At 39.9% G+C, this 14,002-nt stretch overlaps 1 protein-coding gene across 1 annotated transcript; it reads left to right on the forward strand.

Annotated features, from left to right (window-relative positions):
• Window positions 1-297: 297 nt before the first annotated feature.
• On the forward strand, window positions 298-13,340 carry LOC138948856 (WD repeat-containing protein 41-like). The gene is made up of 14 exons (XM_070320483.1): window positions 298-498; window positions 786-898; window positions 1,238-1,286; window positions 2,271-2,399; window positions 2,999-3,061; window positions 4,057-4,171; window positions 5,741-5,803; window positions 8,173-8,289; window positions 8,900-9,054; window positions 9,894-10,024; window positions 10,621-10,749; window positions 11,187-11,274; window positions 12,148-12,216; window positions 12,620-13,340. The coding sequence occupies exons 1-14, from the start codon at window positions 433-435 to the stop codon at window positions 12,692-12,694; spliced, it is 1,362 nt and encodes a 453-aa protein (XP_070176584.1). The 5' UTR covers window positions 298-432; the 3' UTR covers window positions 12,695-13,340.
• The last annotated feature ends 662 nt before the right edge of the window (window positions 13,341-14,002 follow it).

Below are 14,002 nucleotides of genomic sequence, written 5' to 3' on the forward strand. Positions count from 1 at the left end.
CACGACCAAGGAAGCTCGGTGAAAGTTAACAACATTAGCTACTTCATGACGCTAAACAGGGAAGAAAAATGTTGTACAGGTGCACCACATGATTTTCTTCATAAAATAACTCCACAAAAATGCTCCACGGTTCACAAATTGATGAATTTTGTTTGTATGTGTGTTTTTCTGGGTGTGGGTTCTAAAAGACAGTAAAAGCTCTCACACACGCACAATACTCATTCCAATAGTATAGTCTGGCAAAGTCCAAAGGCAAAGAAAGGGTTACATTTTGAAGGGAAGGAAAAGGTAATCCCCACTTTGCAAGCGGTAGTAATCTCCCCTGGTAAGATGAGGTTTGGAACAGCCATCGTTCTGTAAAAATCTCTGGTTGCATGCAACCACCGAATATATGCAGCCACTGATCATCGGCATCTCGACAAAATCTGAGCCATGTCAATGTTGCAACGCATATTTGGCTCGTCTCCCAAGGAGAAGGAAAAAAGTGCAGAGACACAGGTACACTCCGGTAGCAATAACTGAATAAGCGGCAATCGCCACCTCCTCTATTTCTAATTCTAGTTTCCTTCTAATTTTGCACAACGCTTGCAGTTGCATGTTCTGCAACAAGACTAGCACCAACAAACGGATGAAACTGGAATTTAGAAAAAGCATTTCGGTCAACACATTAAACTTAAACAACATTTCAACGCATCGGTGTTGTTGTTTTGTTTTGTTTTCGAAATTAACATTATGCAGTCTGATAGTAATATATATACGTATCGATGTCTCTGTGCCTGATGCAGGTCTGGGCCAACACTTTGGAAGCAGAGCAGCCCCACAACCCCTACAATGAACTGCTGTTGCTTCATCATCACTCGGACATTGTGCGTTTGTTACTGAAGATTGACGACAGAAGGTACGACCCATAGTATTATCCATAACTAAGAGTAAGAAGACCTACATGCATACATGTAGTAAACATACTTTTTATCTTAATTGTTGATTGTGGCATAGAGGTGTTAGATGGGTCAATATACAAGCTTTTCTTTTCATTCTTTTTTTTATTAACCAGTGTTTGTGCTTGAGTTTTTGTACTCGTTTTACCCTTCTTGTTCAAGTGTTAGCTTCAAATCCTCTTCTTGGGTACTTGGAGTAAGAATGTATCATGGGGGGAAATTACAGTATCTTGAGAACTTGAATTCTGACAATTAAGGGTAATTAAATTATTTGAGTCTTTTTTTCTGTTTTTGTACAGATTTGTATCTGCAGGTGATGACAACAAAGCTGTGATATGGGAAGTGCAGGTAACTCACTTTGTCTGATTGTTCATATCCCCATCTGTGACGTCTGTTGCAGGAACTTGACAACATCGATTTTTTTCTCAGACTTTCAGCACTCACACCCGGTACACATACTTTGAAAATCATCACTTTATTGCAAAAAAGAGGATGACGACATTGACAAAGTGAACAACACAATGATTCTATGATGTTCAAAGTACCAGTACCCAAAACATGTTTTTGAACAATTTTGGACCAATTTAAAATGTCATGCCAACTCTCCCATTATACCTTATCTATCTGACATGTTTTTCTGCAATTTTGCAGAAACTCCTATCTGCCTGTGTGTTTGAATCCCTGTCTGTCCATCTGTTCAAATCTCTGTCTGTCCTTTATCTTTTCTGTTTTATTGAGTGTTCTTATACTGCTGTTGCTTCATCATCACTCTGACATTGTGCTCCCGGTAGCTCAGTTGGTAGAGCACTGGACTTGTGATCCTAGAGTCACGGGTGCGAATCCGGGCCAGGACGGACACGGGTCAACATTATATGCAGACTCAGAGACGGTATCCATGTTCCACCCGTGTGTCACCACTGTGGCACATAAAAGACCTCGGTCATTCTGTCATAAGTGCAGGTGGCTGATTGCACCTAAACACGCACACACCTGGGTAGCTCGACTCTGTTGCTGCTAGCTTTCCACTGGGAAGAAGCGACCCGACTTTCGCAGCAATGGGACAATGAAGTTCCACACAGCCTAGCTATTGAATGCTGGTGGTAGCAATCTCTGGCCAAACCACATGGATCTTATTTTTTATCTGTTTCTTTGATGCACATATGTCATATCCTTACTTATTTTTAGATATGTATTGTTAAACCGATTGTTTTGTTATCTAACGATATATTTTGAATAAAAATGTGTTTTTGAAATACAAAGAGAAGTCCTAAAAAAGCAGTATTTTACGTCACTTTTGATATCGTGATTTTTTTTTTTTTTTTTTTTTTCCAGTATGGAAGAAAGCTGGCAACATTGATTGGTCACTCCCATCCAATCACAAGTCTGTTATTATTAGAACCTCGAAAAGACTCAGTGGACGATTACTTTCTATTGACTGGATCATCTGACAAACAGATCAAGGTTGGTCTTTTTACATTTAGTCAAGTTTTGACTTAATGTTTTTAGATAGACTGGGAATCGAGATGCGAGTAATGGGTGTGTGTGTGTGCTAAGCAATTCCTAGAAAACTACCAGACATATGTTTATAAAACTCCTGCATGTGAGATCTACCGGACAATATCCCCAGATGTGGGTTTTTTCAATTTTTTTCTCGATAAATGTCTTGGAGAAAGTCATATCTGGCTTTTTCAAACGTTCATGTCGCACCGTGTGTGCCACCTAACTGGGTGGGAACAAAACGCGCTGTCTGATTGGTTGAGATCACAAGAAATCTCATTTTCAACCAATCCGACCCAGCGACTTTTTTTCACCCCTTAGTATGGCAACCAGTTTTGCTTAGTGCACCTCAGCTCTGCTCTCTCTCTCTCTCTCTCTCTCTCTCTCTCTCTCTCTCTCTCTCTCTCTCTCTCTCTCTCTCCTGTTTCTATCTTTTCCATATTATTAATATTTTCCCGCCTCTGAAGATGATTGTATTTCTGAAAGAAGCTTGTTCTACAGTATTATTGAATGGAAGTCGTTTAAAATTGAAAAACGAATTCCTTTAAACTTTCTGTCCACAGGTGTGGGACGTTGAAAGTGGACAGTGCAAGCTGACTTTGACTCAACATGCCAGTTCTGTCAGGGTGAGTCTCTGTGTACAGGGTTTCATTTACTAGTGCACCTTGCACCATTGGCGCATAACGTCTCAAAATGTTCCATTGGAATTCCCTTCTGTGCGTCAAAGGGCGCACTGAGATTACGTACCACTGCACCACCCCATGCACACTTTTCACGGGAGTACAGTGTTTGCAAAAACGCCCGCCAAGCCAAGCAACTTGCGAGTTTGTTGAAACGCGCTGTGATTGGCTTTTAACATGTAATTCATAAGTATTCAACCAATCCTGCGAACTATCTGTGCTTGCGCGTTTTCTTCTGTGGAAACTGTCAACAGAAGCTATATCGATCAAAACACAGACCCACACACACACACACTAACCTCAATTATACACTGGCAAATTCTCATATCATCCTATGGGACCAAATAGAACTATTTTGCATCTTTCGACAAAAGCATTTTCGGACCGCCTAGCCTGCTTTGAGGTTTTTGCCTTCAACTATGTGATGTCCCATCAGAATTTGGTTGAGGGGGACAAATGTTCCATTGTCTTTTTCTTCTAGGCTAAACCCTGGTGTATGTCTGTTGTTCTCCAGAGCTGGGTATCATTTTGTGACATGCATTTCCAGTCCTTTAAATGAGTACGTATATTAAATGGCAACTAGAATTCATTCTCTTTACTTTTTTCAATAATATCAATTGACGATTTTCCGCGTTCGCTCTCACGTAATCCCTTTCCTCTCTACATTGTGGTCGATAAAACCACAATTAGACTTCACTTACTAAGGTATGCTTGTCGTAATTTTGTAATTACAGTGTACATAAATTGATAATGATACAGATATGCAACAAAAAACATTGTATATATTTTTGTCTTTTTTTATGATTGTTATTGTTCAAATCCATGTCACAACCTTTGGTTTATTGAGATTTATATGTTTGTTGTTATCCTCAAAATGAAATTGAGATTTACACTTCTTATATTTAGAATTTATGTTAAGTTGTTGTTCTTTCTTTTAATAGTGCCTTGTATCTCTGATGGATGGAGAATTGTTCTGTTCCGGAGGAGAACACATCTCTGTCTGGAATCAGAGTGGAGCACTGCTCAGCTCATACCACAGAAAACCAGAGGAAGAAGGTGGATTTTCATCCAACTTTATATTAATAAAATTGAAGAATCCTTCAGCCCATCATTATTTTTTTGTATTTGTGACTTTTCCCCTGAGCTTAAAGGCACAGTGCGCCTCCCGTAAACCATCACAGATACTGTCAGGCTTTTACACACAGTACAAACACCCTTCCATTTGAACGCTCACCAAACGGGAACATCCTAGGTGCCCTACGTAAAGAGCGAGCAATTTTCAAAGAATTAATTTTGCGGATTGTGTCAGAGACAATCGGACCGTGGTGCGTTTTGGCGCTAGACCTAACTTTTAAAATCTAAATAATAAATTGACAGCTTGTTACACAAACATTCTTAAATTATAAAAGAATTCTTTTTTCATCAAGACAAGATCAGTACAATTCGAAGTTTTGAAAGTTTGAAAAAAGAAACGCCCGGAAGCAGGGTCACGCAAGGTCGTGGTTCTCATAGCAGACGACAGTTTATGTCTATCGCCAGTTCCTCTGAACAGTCAAAAACCGTCGCGAGAATTTTTGTGAACCACAGCCGTTTGTTTCGTGCATAGTCAGAGGTACATAATAACGTGCTATTGCAGATAAGCTCACAGCGAGTCGCATTCAAATTACTAACTGACAACTGCATTGTGAAAAAGGGAAACTGGATCACACGGGTTCACGATGGCTCAGGAGTAAGATAAACCACGCAAAAATAAATTCTTTGAAAATTGCTCGCTCTTTACGGAGGGCACCTAGGATGTTCTCAAGCGGTGAGTGTTTAAATGAAAGGATGTTTGTACTGTGTGTAAAAGCCTGACAGTATCTGTGATGGTTTATGGGAGGCTCACTGTGCCTTTAAGCTATACATGTACTGTCTGCCTTTTTATGCTAAAAAATTTTCTGAGGATCATTGTATCTTAAGGAGAAATAGTCTCTCTTTTAAAAATGTTTTTGCTTGTGTATTGTAAAATATAGTCTGTCATAATAGACAAACTTTGGAAATAAAGAACTCTTGTAAATCCTGACAGAGTTATTTCCGGCTGACAGTCATCTTTCTTGTCTAGAATTTCATGAGGCAACTCTGAAAAGTCAAGTTGATATAAAATTCTCATGCCGTCAGGGCAGGTGTTAGTGCTTCAATACTAACAACATGCTCGGAGATTGTTATGTCTAACCATATATATAGTTATTGGTGCTCTGTGGCAGTTCAGTTTTCAGAAGGATAATAATCTTTACATAAAAACAATCAGCAGTTTTGCATTTTTTTTAACAACAACAAAAATCAGTTACCCCTACCCTTAGGCTAGGTTATAGCTGTCACTTACAAGGTTAACAGGTGTTGCTTGAAGCCTTAAGCCATTTTTATGCTTCCTTTGTCAATGTGTGTATGTTACAAATTGCTTCCAAAGAGTCCCTGCTGTATCTTATCACATGTTTCTGTACCTTTTTCACAGAGGAGTTAAGTTTTCATTGGGACATTTTCCACGTCTATATTTGTGTAATTGTGTTCTTTTATGTGTTCTTTTATGTGTTCTTTTATGCACTTTTGTTGTTGTTCATATCTGTTATTTTGTTGCCTTGTTCGCAGATATCTGTCTGATGATTGCCATCACAAACTATCGTCTTGTCACTGCAGCTGATAAGGATTTGGGTGAGTTGCTATATAGTCTTTAGTCGAACGTTTGGAAATGCCTGAACCTGAAGGGCCAGTGTAACATACACCTCTTCTTATCAATCTGCCTTGGAGATGAGGGCGAAAGTCGAAAATAGGGCTAGAATAGCGCGGTGCATTTTCCTGGAATGAGGGTGCCATGTTCAGTAAAGAACAAAGTGCCCCAACCGCCCGCGGGTTAGGGGGAAGAATTTACCCGATGCTCCCCAGCATGTCGTAAGAGGTGACTAACGTATTCTGTTTCTCTTTTTACCCTTCTTAAGTGTTTCTTGTATAGAATATGGTCAATTTTTGAAAAGATTTTAGTCAAGCAGTATGTAAGAAATGTTAAGTCCTTTGTACTGGAAACTTGCATTCTCCCAGTGAGGTAATACATTGTACTACGTTGCAAGCCCCTGGAGCAAATTTTTGATTAGTGCTTTTGTGAACAAGAAACAATTGACAAGTGGCTCTATCCCATCTCCCCCCTTTCCCCGTCGCGATATAACCTTCGTGGTTGAAATCGACGTTAAACACCAAATAAAGAAAGAAAGAAAGAACAAAGTGCCCCAACCGCGATGGTGTCTGAGCTAAACATTGGCGCGTACTGCCCACAGACCCGCACACGGCACTGTAAACATTTCCCCTCCATTTACCTCTCTCGCCACCATCTGCCTTACCCTTCGTCTCATAACTATATCGTGAGCAGTACAGCATTTTCCCTCCTTTATACTGTGGTACCTGTATTGAAAGGACACCCATTGGACCATTCCAAAGTATCCCCAGATTGTAGGTGGCCTGCCATGCGAGGTATGGTAAAAATAATAGACAAAGGCACCTAGAATGTGTTCTTTTATGAGAGGTGTCCTCGCATCAGAGGGACCTTACATTGCAGGAACTGCTGTATGTCATTTGATTCAATTTTAAGTTGATTCTGTCCTTCCTGCACTCACTGTTAAAGATGCTGTTCCGCTCAAAGCACTGTTGAAGCAATGATTTGTTTTCTTGTCGCAGATAAGGATACAGTGGAACCCCACCCCTTTGAAGACCTTGCTTTTTTGAGATTGTCTGTTCATAGGTCTGGGTGGCCGAGTGGTAACGCATTTGCGCTCGGAAGCGAGAGGTTGCGAGTTCGACCCTGGGTCAGGGCGTTAGCAATTTTCTCCCCCCTTTCCTAACCTAGGTGGTGGGTTCAAGTGCTAGTCTTTCGGATGAGACGAGAAACCGAGGTCCCTTCGTTGTACACTACATTGGGGTATGCACGTTAAAGATCCCACGATTGACAAAAGGGTCTTTCCTGGCAAAATTGTATAGGCGTAGATAAAAATGTCCACCAAAATACCTGTGTGACTTGGAATAATGGGCCGTGAAAGGTGGATGCAGCGCCTATAGGCTGTTGATCTACTGGCCGATGTGAATGCGTGATATATTGTGTAAAGAAATTCCATCTCACACGGCATACGCGCTTTGAACTTCAGATAAGGCGCTATATAAATACCCGTTATTATTATTATTATTATAATCTCTAATTTTACCCCCATTTTAAGAATCCCTCCTTTTTAAGACCTGAATTTCTCAGATTTTTGAAGTCTTTAAAGGGGGGTTCCACTGTCAAATGTCAGTCATTTATGCAACTATCCCACAGATGACTACACATACCTTTTGCTTTTAGTGTTGCCAGCCAAACAAAAGTTTATGCGGTTTGTCAGTTCGCATCTCCCACCAAAATGTAATTAACATTTCCTGTGATCACATATTGTGGCTTAAGACTGGGTGTACTTCGCCAAAATGGACGCAAATAACATATTTTTTTAATTTTCTTTTGTAATCAAACACATTTTGACGGAATATACACCAGATCCCGTCGCGATATAACCTTGAACGGTTGAAAACGACGTTAAACACCAAATAAAGAAAGAAAGATACACCAGATAGAATGAATACTATCTTTCCTCGAGACTAATAGACTTCCATGTAGTCTTTTGACATAATAAGTTTATGTCCAGGACCTGATGTGAACCTGGTCGATGCTCACGCTGTTCTGCCCGGACAATGATGAAAATTAATTTTTGTTAAAATTGCAGTTTTCGACTTCTTGCAAGAAGGTCAATGAAACTTGGTATCATCTCAAATGGATAGATGCCTGTGGCATGACAGAAAGCATTAAATGCTCTGTGCACCTGGAAATGACAAGCACAGTAACTTTTATTATCTGTCAAATTGAAACTAATTTGACTCAATCCTTTTTTTTTTTTTAGTAAGGATACGGTCTGGGAATACAGAATGTTAAATGCTGCAAGTTCTGCTTTGTTTTTCTTTACCTACATACATGTGTTATACTTCTTACATTTAAAATATTGTGTTTGCAGTTGTGTATTCTGTCATCTCCGTGGTGACCAAGGACGGCAGCGATGCGAAAGAGATCATCAAAGTGCGACGTCTGCCATCCCATCGTGAGGCAATCCACAGTGTGGTGGTCATCTCAGGTCAGTGGAGACTGGGCAGCGGAATGGAGGAGTTCATCCGCTTGACACATGTGTGCTATAATGATATCTGTTAGTTTCTGCAAATTTGAGTTGATAATACATAATTGAAGCCCATTGACAGTTATTTATATATGCCATAGTGGTGTCCGTTACTTTTTACACATTTGAATTGATTTACGAATTTGAATTGATTGACTTGATTGACAAACAGGAGTTTATTATGCATATTTCTGGGAATAAGTGCATGTGCATGTCTGATTTTCTGTGTCTGTGTCTGTGTGTGTGTGTGTACAACATCTTGAGCATTTGTATAAAGTCAAGACCATAATCGGGGTATCCTGCAGTATCCTGACATTAGTGACCAACCGTTTTACGATTGTTATTAAAATTACCCATGTGACGTTTTCCACCAATTTTGAAACTTTTTTCTCACACAAAAAAAGACAACAACAAAAACAAAGAAGCAATAAATCTGCTTCTGCAAGAACCCATTACGTTGGAATGTCATGAATCAGACAGCAGTTCCCAAAACCATTTTGCTGCAGAGTATTTCTTTAGTGTATCTGCTGTCCAGAGGAAGTCTACTTTTTGTTTGTATCTTCCATTGCAGACTCATGTTTTGGGAGTGGTTCCATAGATGGCACCATCATTCTGTGGACAGCACACAACCTGCTACCAGCCAAGCAGTTCAACACTGTGTCTGAGTATCAAGGGGTGACCAAAGGCTTTCCCTACAGCGTGCAGTCACTCTTCTGTGTGCAAGAGGTACATGTTGGGTCTTTTGTCTGTTGCTGTCAGTATTATTCTGTGCCTTGAAACTCTCTTCCTCTTACTCTATAACATCTCTCTCTCCCTCTCTCTCTCTCTCTCTCTCTCTCTCTCTCTCTCTCTCTCTCTCTCTCTCTCTCTCTCTCTCTCTCTCTCTCTCTCTCTCTCTCTTCTTTTTTGTCTCATCCTTGCTCTCTCTCTCTCTCTCTCTCTCTCTTTTTGTCTCATCCTTGCTCTCTCTCTCTCTCTCTCTCTCTCTCTCTCTCTCTCTCTCTCTCTCTCTCTCTCTCTCTCTCTCTCTCTCTCACGCACCACTTTCTTAACTTTTTTCTGTGAACATGAGTGTGTCTCTCTGTCTTAGTGTGTACAATCTTTCCCTTTCTCTCATTGTGTGCACCTCCGTATATATTTCTATCTCAATCCTGAATTACTGCCGTTATCACCCTTTCCTCCCAGTAAGCCTCTTTGTCCCAGCTTTCCATACTCTTCTCTCCTACACAAACACTGGAATGAAGATGTGCTTGCAAAATCCAGCCTGGCAACTGCATGATCCATCATCAATGTCCTTGTCAAGTGCTCGTTTGAATTTATTCTATGCATCATAACTCAATCAATCAATATGAGGCTTATATCACGCGTATTCCGTGGGCACAGTTCTAAGCGCAGGGATTTTAAAAAAAAAAAAAAAAAATTTTTATGCAATTTATATCGCGCACATATTCAAGGCGCAGGGATTTATATAACTGCCTGGTGAATTGTACATGGCAGTAAAAAGGAATAAATATCTTGCTTAAAGTCAATTACTGGGTTTGAAAATTATATTTTCTTTATTACAGAGGTACTTGTTTGCTGCCATTGGGACAGGGTTCTGTGTCTTTGATGTCGCACCTGGAAAGGAACGTCTGCTGGTCAGAAAACTTGAGGCGCACTACTCCAAGATCAGTCACCTAGGTTTTGCATGTGAAGGGTATGGGGGTAGCTTTTCATCACTCTTATATTGTTCGGGCATGAGCGTGTGTGTTTGTCTGTTTCTCTGTCTGTCTGTGTTAGTGTCCACTAATTTCGGTATCAAATCAATCAATCAAATCAAATCTAATCAAATTAACTTTATTATCTCACATGAAGAAATGTCAGTGGTGGTGCATGTAAGTGTAACATAGAGACAAACGAAGCACTACAACATTAGCATTATATTTAAATATACGTACTAAGTAATAACATTGTTCTCAATTAAACACCTCTCTACATACAAAACTCTCGCTGTTAAGTATCAATCTCTTTGTCTGCCTATCTGTTTATCTGTGACTGCATGTGTGCATTTCATTGTTTTTGTGATGACATGTGCATTAGTGAATTTGCTTTATGCTATGTAAACATTCAGTTTTATTATTATTTTATGATCATGCAGCTGCAGCTAAGGCTTCAGACCATGATTACCTTAGTGTAATTAAGCAAGCCAGTATTTACGAGAGAGAGAGTGAAAGTTGAATGGAACTTGATTTCAGTGCTTCATTTTTAATGCCACATTTGATTTACCTTTTATTACTTTTTCAATACACCCAGGGTGTACTTGGTCACCTGTTCGGAGGATGGGTCCATTCGTATCTGGGGGCGACCTCCTGCAGATGGTGCTGATGCTGAGGGGAAAGAGCTGCTCACTATGTCCCCCATGGAACGTTTCACAGGCATGAGGTGTGTATTGTTCGCTTGTGTGCACATGTGCACAAGACTGTGCTTTTCAGTGTATCTGCGTACCTTTTTTTTCTTTTCTTTTTTTTTACGCTTGCCATGCACATCCTGTCGGGCGTTTAATTTCAATATCTACACATTTCATTCAAATATTTGTGATCCTAACAATTATGGACATAACAATTCTCATGTACAACACCTCCGTCAAATTAATCTGTTATATAGACATGTGTGTGTGCTGTTGAAATATGTGTTGTATCTGCGTACCTGTGTTGGAGAGTTATATGCTTGAACGTAAATATTTGTAATTCATGTGAGAAGCCCTGACAAAACCATGAATGCAACAGCACAGTTAGAAAAACACAGCATATGAGAAAAAACAAGGACTTGCTAGTGCTGGGTATTGGTTCTTGGTAACAGTTTGCTTATCATCTTTGCAGCGACATAGAGCTGCTTCAGATCAACGAAGACAAAGTGTGGTCTCCTCAGCTTCTTGGAGAGTGCTTGGGACATGCTGGCACTGTGCAGGTGAGCGAGGCCTTTTCTTTAAGATTCACTGGACCACTGGGCGGGGATGTAGCTCAGTCGGTAGCGCGCTGGATTTGTATCCAGTTGGCCGCTGTCAGCGTGAGTTCGTCCCCACGTTCGGCGAGAGATTTATTTCTCAGAGTCAACTTTGTGTGCAGACTCTCCTCGGTGTCCGAACACCCCCGTGTGTGCACGCAAGCACAAGACCAAGTGCGCAATGAAAAAGATCCTGTAATCCATGTCAGAGTTCGGTGGGTTATAGAAACACGAAAATACCCAGCATGCTTCCTCCGAAAACGGCGTATGGCTGCCTAAATGGCAGGGTAAAAAACGGTCATACACGTGAAATTCCACTCGTGCAAAAAACACGAGTGTACGTGGAAGTTTCAGCCCACGAACGCAGAAGAAGAAGAAGACTGGACCATTATCTGTCTTGACATCCAGCGACAGGATAAGATCACAAGAGAGTGTTGTTATCCTTTTGACTTTATGCAAGGAGTGTATGGATGTTTCCACACCAGGACAAATACTAATGGCTGTAATGCTATATGGCGGAATAAATTCTTGTTCTTGTTCTTCTTGTTCTTGAGTGCATATCTTCACAGAGTGGCCTGGACAAACGTCTTTATGGTTTTCTGGATCATGCCAACTGAACAAAATGTGCCATTTTTGCATTCAGTCAATGCTTGACTAAATGATTTATCCAGGCCGGAGGAGACCTTTGTTCTCTTTTAATCAGAGATTTTCTAGACAGTTTGGCAGAGAGTTTGTCTAAATTAGTGAGCAAGACCCCTTAGCGTTTTCAGAAGTTTCTGTTTAATGGTTGTAAGGGGGTTGTTAGAGGATTTTTTTCATGAATCATTTTAATTTCAGAGTTTTTTGGACTACGACCATGAGGGGCTTGTGTCTTGTGGTGCTGATGGATTGGTCATCATTTGGAAGGTCAGTAAATCAAATGTTTAACCCTGCATAATGGTTAGGTGGTTGTGAACATTTCTGCAACCCTTCATATAGGATAGATGCAGGACAGATGATGTGTGAGGTTAGCATGTTTCATGGACTGTTAAGGCACATGAGGAGGTGTTTGTTTTTTTCTTTACGTTTGTTTGTGTATGTGTTTATTTCGAGTTTTGTTCTACTCGCTTCGTAAATCTGCAGAATTGTCTGAATGCAAATAGTTGTGAGATGTGAAAAAAATCCTGAGAATGATCTATTTGTGTGCATGTGTGCTTCTGTTGGTGTTTGTGGGTGTGTGTGCACCAGTCACTGGAAGCTTGATGATAATTCCCAAAATTCTGTGGATCTGTGAAAGTATAAATGGTTTTTTCTTTTGCATCTGTTTCAGAACGCTGAAATGCAGAAAGTGCGACGGAACCAAACTGTGCAAGAAATATTGCTGAATTGTGACGGGATTGTGTGACCCATCAGCTCTTACTTTGACGTGTGTGTGTGTATGTGTGTGTGTGTGTGTGTGTGTGTGTGTGTGTGTGTGTGTGTGTGTGTGTGTGCGTGGAGGGAGGGGGGGAGCTTTCTTAGGAGGTTTAGTACATACCAGGGTAAAATCTGTGTTTAGCATTTGATTGAGATTGTTTGTCTGTAAGACTGAAGTTGCATTTTTTGGCATTAAAACATTCCTTATTTATATGAATGAGTGTATGATGAACAGAAAGAAAGGACGGCCATATAGGTATGTGTCTGAGAGAGAGAGAGGGAGAGAGAGAATTCATATTCAGTTGATGCAAATACATGCTTTATTAAACAATAGTTCAATACTGGGTAGTATTTAAAAGTCTCAATGCCCTAAACTGAAGTTAGATGTGATACATGTTTGAACATGTGTGAGTGAATGGCTGTGTGAATATAGATATAGCTGTGTTTGTACCAGTTTTGGGTTAATGTGCATGCAAGTCGAAGAGAACGCGTATTGGGCAAAAAGATGAATGTTGCAAGTGCAATAAGTTTCAAGGAAACGCAAAGTATCAAAGTATTGCATATATATATATGTGAATTTATTGCAAGGTCAGTGTGTTTTATATATGATTATCAAATACAAAAATTTAATCTTCTACATGCTTATGAGTTGGGTCACATTTCGTGTGTATCTGTTCATCATTTTTTGTGTTGCTGATGTCTCTATATGTCTGTCTGTCTGTGTTAATGGATGTTTGTATGTGTGTTTATTGCGTTAGTGCACACTTTTTAAAGGAAAAACAAGTCGCGTAAGGCGAAAATACAACATTTAGTCAAGTAGCTGTCGAACTCACAGAATGAAACTGAACGCAATGCAACGCAGCAAGACCGTATACTCGTAGCATCGTCAGTCCACCGCTCACGGCATAGGCAGTGAAATTGACAAGAAGAGCGGGGTAGTAGTTGCGCTGGGAAGGATAGCACGCTTTTCTGTACCTCTCTTCGTTTTAACTTTCTGAGCGTGTTTTTAATCCAAACATATATCTATATGTTTTTGGAATCAGGAACCGACAAGGAATAAGATGAAAGTGTTTTTAAATTGATTTGAAAAATTTAATTTTGATAATAATTTTTATATATTTAATTTTCAGAGCTTGTTTTTAATCCGAATATAACATATTTATATGTTTTTGGAATCAGCAAATGATGGAGAATAAGATGAACGTAAATTTGGATCGTTTTATAAAAAAAAATTTTTTTTTACAATTTTCAGATTTTTAATGACCAAAGTCATTAATTAATTTTTAAGCCACCAAGC

Source organism: Littorina saxatilis, linkage group LG1 (assembly GCF_037325665.1).
Source record: "Littorina saxatilis isolate snail1 linkage group LG1, US_GU_Lsax_2.0, whole genome shotgun sequence".
In the NCBI taxonomy this organism is placed as follows: domain Eukaryota; kingdom Metazoa; phylum Mollusca; class Gastropoda; order Littorinimorpha; family Littorinidae; genus Littorina; species Littorina saxatilis.